The sequence below is a fragment of the Salvelinus fontinalis genome, chromosome 20 (genome assembly GCF_029448725.1).
Source record: "Salvelinus fontinalis isolate EN_2023a chromosome 20, ASM2944872v1, whole genome shotgun sequence".
In the NCBI taxonomy this organism is placed as follows: Eukaryota; Metazoa; Chordata; class Actinopteri; order Salmoniformes; family Salmonidae; genus Salvelinus; species Salvelinus fontinalis.
In genome coordinates, this window is record NC_074684.1 from 27,994,911 (window position 1) to 28,002,056 (window position 7,146).

General features: G+C 46.1%; 1 protein-coding gene across 2 annotated transcripts in view; it reads left to right on the forward strand.

Moving 5' to 3' along the window:
* zdhhc14 (zinc finger DHHC-type palmitoyltransferase 14) overlaps window positions 1-6,165 on the forward strand; it is a 26,176-nt gene extending 20,011 nt beyond the window's left edge. The window contains exons 7-9 of one of the 2 annotated variants that reach the window (XM_055873063.1): window positions 253-362; window positions 3,262-3,364; window positions 4,705-6,165. In XM_055873063.1, coding sequence (XP_055729038.1) covers window positions 253-362; window positions 3,262-3,364; window positions 4,705-5,121 — 630 coding nt within the window. In that variant the 3' untranslated portion in view covers window positions 5,122-6,165. The remainder of the gene's footprint in view (window positions 1-252; window positions 363-3,261; window positions 3,365-4,704) is intronic. The other variant, XM_055873064.1, reaches the window with a different exon arrangement.
* The last annotated feature ends 981 nt before the right edge of the window (window positions 6,166-7,146 follow it).

A 7,146-nucleotide genomic window follows, 5' to 3' on the forward strand; every position in this document is an offset into this window, starting at 1 on the left:
ATGTAATAACTCTCTGGTGTGATTGGTTTCACTAGTGCTGCTGAGGTTCTGGTAGATTGAACACTCGAACATCCTCCCTCATCCTTCTGAACTGTCTCTCTGGTGTGATTGGTCGAGATCCACTGTCCTCCAAGAGTTTCTGAATTTCCTCTTCACTTCAGTTTGCTCCTCAATTCATGCACCTTGGTTTGAGAACGAGGTAGCGGCAGTGTTCCCTTCCCTTTGGACTGATGGGTCATGTTTCCCCTCCAGATTAAAGGCTCGTGGTCGACCAAACGGGCGAAGGACAACTACAACCCCTACAGCTACGGGAACATCCTGACCAACTGCTGTGCTGCCCTTTGTGGTCCTCTTCCACCCAGGTGAGTCTCTGTCTGCCATGGCCAAACTAACCATAACAGCAAGGCTGGTCGTGTTCAGTAAGGAGAAAACTATTTGAAACAGGGAGGTACTTCCTGAAACTTGTCCAATGAGAACACATACTTTTGTATGCGCTGAGGGGCAACACAGTCACGGCTGTAGCTGAACTTTAGATCCAAGGGGTTTTAGATCATCTCTCTATCTCCTCCTCTTCTCTCCCCTCCTTCCCCCCGTCCCCTCCATCTCTCTTTCTCCCCCGTCCCCTCCATCTCTCTTTCTCCCCCGTCCCCTCCATCTCTCTCCCGCCTCCTCTTCTCGCCCCTCCCTCTCTCCCGCCTCCTCTTCTCTCCCCTCCCTCCTCCCGTCCCCTCAATCTCTCTTTCTCTCTCCTCCATCTCTCCCTCCTCCTCTCTCCTCCCCTCCATCTCTCTTTCTCTCCTCCATCTCTCTCCCTCCTCTTCTCTCCTCCTCTCCCCTCCATCTCTCTTTCTCCTCTCCTCCCCTCCCCTCCATCTCTTTCTCTCTCCTCCCCTCAATCTCTCTCCATCCTCCTCCTCTTCACTCCCCTCCCTCCTCCCCTCCACCAGACATGCCACCAGGGGTCTTTTCACAGTCCCCAAATCCAGAACAAATTCCAGAAAGTGTACAGTATTATATAGAGCCCTTATTGCATGGAACTCCCTTCCATCTCATATTGTTCAAATGAACAGCAAACCTGTTTCAAAATAACCGATAAAGCAACACCTCTCCGCTATTTGACCTAGATAGTTTGTGTGCATGTATTGACATGAAGGCTACGTGTGCATTTTTTAAATGCAGGTAGTTCTGTCCTTAATGTTCTTGTCTATTAATGTTCTGTATTATGTCATGTTTCATGTTTTGTGTGGACCCCAGGAAGAGTAGCTGCTGCTTTCACAACAGCTAATGGGGATCCTAATAAAATATCAAATAAAATATCTCCCTCCCTCCTCCTCTTCTCGCCCCTTCCTCCTCCTCCGCTTCTCTCCCCCTCCTCCATCTCTCCCTCCTCTCTCCCCTTTTCTTCTCTCCCTCCATCTCTCTCCCCTTCCTCCTCTCCCTCCTCCTCTTCTCTCCCCCCTCATCTCTCCCCTTCCTCCTCTTCTCTCCCTCATCTTCTCTTCCTCCTCCTTCTCTCTCCCTCCTCTTCTCTCCCCGTCCTTCTCCTCTTCTCTCCCCTTCCTTCTCCTCTTCTCTCCCCTTCCTCCTCCTCTTCTCTCCTTCCTCCTCCTCCTCTTCTCTCCCCTTCCTCCTCCTCTTCTCTCCTTCCTCCTCCTCCTCTTCTCTCCCTTACTGCATTAGTCAGCACCCACAGAATGAGCTCCCCTTATGTGAATCAAACTGTCAGCCACTGTGTTAAATGAGCAACGCTTTCAATCAAGATATCCATCAGTGCACGCAGGCAGGAATAATTACTGTACACTCTGTTTCTGTCCTCTTTCGAGGGAGCTGGAACTAGCCTTGTCTTACACATTATTAGGATGAGCTCAGCACATTGTCTACACCCCAAATTGCAACCTGTTCCCTATGTAGTGCACTACTTTTGACAAAAGTAGTGCACTATATAGGGTGCCATTTGTGGCACATCCATCGTAAGCGTCCCCACAGCATATGGTTGGTTATTGCATTTAACGCAAATGGTCTGGCTGTAGAGGATAATGTCATTCATCCAGTCATTTGCTCTCTCCGCAGTGACACCACAATACCAAAACTATGGAGTTACATTAGGGTCAGTTTTATTTTGGGGCCTAAATTATTTTGCCCATTCATTTGACTCCATACACACATACACTACCCGCAGATAGCAGTCAGTTTCTCAAACGTCTGGTGGAGTAACAATTATCATTGATTCATTAGCTGGTCACATTAATGGGTTAAATCTGGCTTGACAATAGTGGAATAGTTGAATTATGTGTAATGGTAGCTGAGGTATGTGTAATAATAGCTGAGGTATGTGTAATACTAGCTGAGGTATGTGTAATACTAGCTGAGGTATGTGTAATAGTAGCTGAGGTATGTGTAATAGTAGCTGAGGTATGTGTAATAGTAGCTGAGGTATGTGTAATAGTAGCTGAGGTATGTGTAATAGTAGCTGAGGTATGTGTAATAGTAGCTGAGGTATGTGTAATAGTAGCTGAGGTATGTGTAATAGTAGCTGAGGTATGTGTAATAGTAGCTGAGGTATGTGTAATAGTAGCTGAGGTATGTGTAATAGTAGCTGAGGTATGTGTAATAGTAGCTGAGGTATGTGTAATAGTAGCTGAGGTATGTGTAATAGTAGCTGAGGTATGTGTAATAGTAGCTGAGGTATGTGTAATAGTAGCTGAGGTATGTGTAATAGTAGCTGAGGTATGTGTAATAGTAGCTGAGGTATGTGTAATAGTAGCTGAGGTATGTGTAATAGTAGCTGAGGTATGTGTAATAGTAGCTGAGGTATGTGTAATAGTAGCTGAGGTATGTGTAATAGTAGCTGAGGTATGTGTAATAGTAGCTGAGGTATGTGTGTGGTTTGCTCAGTAGGTAGGTACTGTACATTGGGTTGGATCATCTGGGAATTTCAGGTGACTGTTCTCTGTCCGTAGACGGGTGATTGCCATCTGCTCTGTGTGTGGGTATGGATGGAGAGATGGGGCGTGGAGGCTTCACACATGCATGAATGCTTGCACCAAGGCAACACACACACACTTGACAGATAACCACACCGAAGTACAAGCACACAAACACTCTGCAGTTACACACATGCACACCAAAGCAGACTCTCTCTCTCACCCACACACACACACACACAGACTCACACAAACACCTAAGCGTGAACACAGACACTTTTGCAGGTACACACACATTTCAAGACCTCTGCTCATGTGCCATGTCTTTTATTTCTAGTCTTATTGACAGAAGAGGCTTGATCCAGTCAGACACACCCCAGCCTGTGTCACACTCCAACGGGAGCAGCATGTACAACTCCACCCAGCTTCACACTCACATGGTAGGTTGTGTGTGTGTGAGAAATAGGAAGAGGGAGATGTGGGTGTGTTCGGGAGAGTGAGAGAGAGCACTTTCTTAATGCATTCTGTGGTTTTACTGTTTCACAGGACTGAGTTGGCACTTCAGTTTTTATAACCACTGAGAAAAGCTTTGAAAGTTATTTCAAAGTGGACTCCCCTTATGATGTCAGCAACTCACTTAAGTGCTCTCACTTACAAATGGCTCTTTGAACTGGACTGTGTTATTATTACGACCAACAGAGAGCAGTCATCTGTCTCTATTCATGTCATTATTGGGCTTGGAATCCCTTTCTTCTCTCGCTCTCGCTCTCTCGCTCTCTCGCTCTCTCGTTCTCTCGCTCTCTCGCGCTCTCGCGCTCTCGCGCTCTCGCGCTCTCGTGCTCTCGTTCTCTCGCTCTCGTTCTCTCGCTCTCGTTCTCGTGCTCTCGTTCTCGTGCTCTCGTTCTCGTGCTCTCGTTCTCGCTCTCGTTCTCGCTCTCGTTCTCTCGCTCTCGTTCTCTCTCTCGTTTTCACTCTTCTCTCTCTCGTTTTCACTCTTCTCTCTCCCTTTTCACTCTTCTCTCTCCCTTTTCACTCTTGCTCTCTCTCTGCTGGTGGTCGCAGTGGGCTTTACCCTGTGATCCAGAGAGCAGTATTTAATAGTGAATGAACACAGCTTATGTGTTTGTGTTCATTGGTTCATCGGGGTCTAACTTCTCACGTCTCACTCTGAGGCAATCCTATCACCCTCCATCTAAAGATATCTATATTTTAATTAACCTGTCGGTACTCTGATGAATGCTGATGTGTATTATCCCCCCTCAGTCTGTGGATCCTCTCCCAGCAGTGGTTTCAAATAGTCATTTTTTATCTCAAGCAGAATAATCATAGTCTTCTAGCTAGTTCCTTATTTCCCTGTCTCCCTGTCTCCTTGCTTGAAGCTGGCAGCTGTGAGAACAAGTAACTTTGGCCGTACGCCCATGCAGAGATTATGAAAATGTTTGGGGAAAAAAAAAAAGCAACATTGGGCAATCTCAAAATGTGTTGAAAATGTAAATTGAATGGAAATGACATGGTAGTACCACCTGTTTGAGTTGAATGAGGTATACGTTGATTATATGTGCTAATGGGTCTGTAGTAATGGGATGTTTTATGGAAGACCTTGTTTCACTAACTTTCTTCCTCTTTTGTCTGTTAACCTTTTTATACTTGTGTATTTCCTGTCCCTCTATCATTTACTTTCTTTTTCTTGTCCCTCCTCAAAAACATATCATTCTCCTACTGTTTTTCCCCCTTCTCTTACCTTCATCTATATCTCCTGTCACTTTCCCTGTCTCCTCAGTGTGACCAAGAGCACTGCATTCAGAGCACCAAATTCGTTTTGCAGGCTGCCGCTACCCCCCTGCTCCACAGCGACCCTGTCATGATGGGCGGAGAGGGACCCACTCTCCCTGGGAAGAGTTCCCTGGGGGGCCCCTGTGCCTCACTGGCCCCCAGCCAGCCTTCCCTGCCCTCCTCCATGCCAGGCCTGGGCTGTGCGGGGGACATGCTGACCCTGAGGGACCCAGACACCCACTGCCACCACCATCACTTTGTCAGCCCTGAGGAGACGCCCGGCGCCATGCCTCTGACTCTGCCCTGCCCCGCCCACATGACCCACGGGGGACACATGAACCCGGCCCAGCTCTACGACCCTGCCAGCCAGGACTCTTTGCACGAGGACTCTGTCAGGGGCCTGGTCAAACTCAGCTCTGTCTGAGACTCCCCTGGTTCTTTGAAATCACTACCCAGACTCTGTCAGCGTGCCAAATGACACCCTATTCAATATGTAGCACTACTTTTAAAAAGTAGTGCACTATATAGGGAATAGCGTGCCATTTAGGACGCTGCCCCAGCCCCCCGCTCCACACTGCCGGCTCAGTACCAAAGCCATAATTCCTGTTCCCCTAACATTCCACCCCAGCCCTCCCTCCCTCCCTCCCATCCATATTTGTGCCCCCCACCTGTTGAGATAAGCTATTCTAGTGCCAAACAGACAGAGCCTCAGTCTCCACTGCACTTGACCAGGACAAAAATCAGGCTTCTGAGTCCCCCTTCCTCTTCACAGTAGTATACCTAGTGCCCTACCAGTCAACCAGGCCTGGATACAGGTCCAGGCTTCTGCCAAAAGCTCACGACTTGTGCTCTTTTGGGGGAAACCATCTACCTGGACCAGGCGGACATTGTCCGGAAATGAAACTGACTCGCTCTCCTCTCGTCAGCCAAACCGCCGTACCAAGGCAGTTGCCATTTTGGTTTGCTGACATCCAAGGATACGCGCAGCGGGACAAGGTTTGTTGATTAGCTGGAAAGACATGAATCAGGACTAAATATAGGATTTGTTTATAGTTTGATATCTGTGTCATGTGTCCCGAGTCAAGTGACACTCTTTTATACAATAGTAATGGAAACAGCCAATCAGTGTTGGCCCTGAACACAGATGTCACTTCCTGTTTCAGACTGTGTCAACACTGTATGTGTTGATTGGTAGTGTTCATCAGTCCGTTCCGGTGTTGGTGTGACGCTAGCCGCATTACATTTTTGTTTCGTTCAAATGTGATGCCAAAACATCATGGGTGCATCCCAAATAGCACCCTCTCTATTTAGTGCACTACTTTTTACCAGGGACAAAAGGACTTTGGCAAAAGTAATGCACTATATAGGGAATAGGGTGCCATTTGGGACGGAGATAATAAGTAATGTGATGATTGTACCAAGAAATTCTCATTTACTTATTTTTAATGAATAAATTCGCATATTTTTATGTACAAGAGTGGATTTCATTTATTCAACCAGCCTGTGCAGTCACTGTGCAGAAATACAAAACCCAATTCCCTTTTCCATAGCCTTGGGAAGAAAATATTTTTCACAAAAGTAGTGCACTGGGCCTTTAATAGTCCTAGCGGACCGATATAGCTGTCTGCAGAGCGGGCAAAATCCCAGCACCCCCAAAACAACTTCCCGCTGCTATGCTCTTTTCAGTGAATACCCTTTGCAGACAGAAATTAGCTACTAGCTAAATCTGGTACAACACATATTTTCTCAAGTTTACTGCGGCTAATGAATCCTTCAACCAGGATTTCTAGAAAACCTTGGAGTTAGGGAAAGTTACCGGCGTTTTGCTACTTTATTCAATCAGATCCGCTTTAGCCCACATCTCCATAGTGGTTGTTTTGGTGGTGTCGGAGGCGGAATTTTGTGACAATGATTGCAAGAGCAGCTGCTCACTAATTTGAAGCCTCCAACCAATGATGTACAGTACCAGTCAAAAGTTTGGATACACCTACTCATTCCAGGGTTTTTCTTTATTTTTACTATTTTCTACATTGTAGAATAATAATGAAGACATCAAAACTATGAAATAACACATATGGAATCATGTAGTAGCCAAAAAAGTGTTAAACAAATCAAAATATATTTTATATTTGAGATTCTTCAAGGCAGCCACCGTTTGCCTTGATCACAGCTTTGCACACTCTTGGCATTCTCTCAACCAGCTTCATGAGGAATGCATTTCAATGAACAGGTGCCTTGTTAAAAGTTAATTTATGGAATTTCTTTCCTTCTTAATGTGTTTGAGCCAATCAGTTGTGTTGTGACAAGGTGGGGTTGGTATACAGAAGATAACCTATTTGGTAAAAGACCAAGTCCATATTATGACAGCTCAAATAAGTAAAGAGAAATGACAGTCCATCGTTACTTTAAGACATGAAGGTCAGTCAATCCGGAAAATTTCAAGAACTTT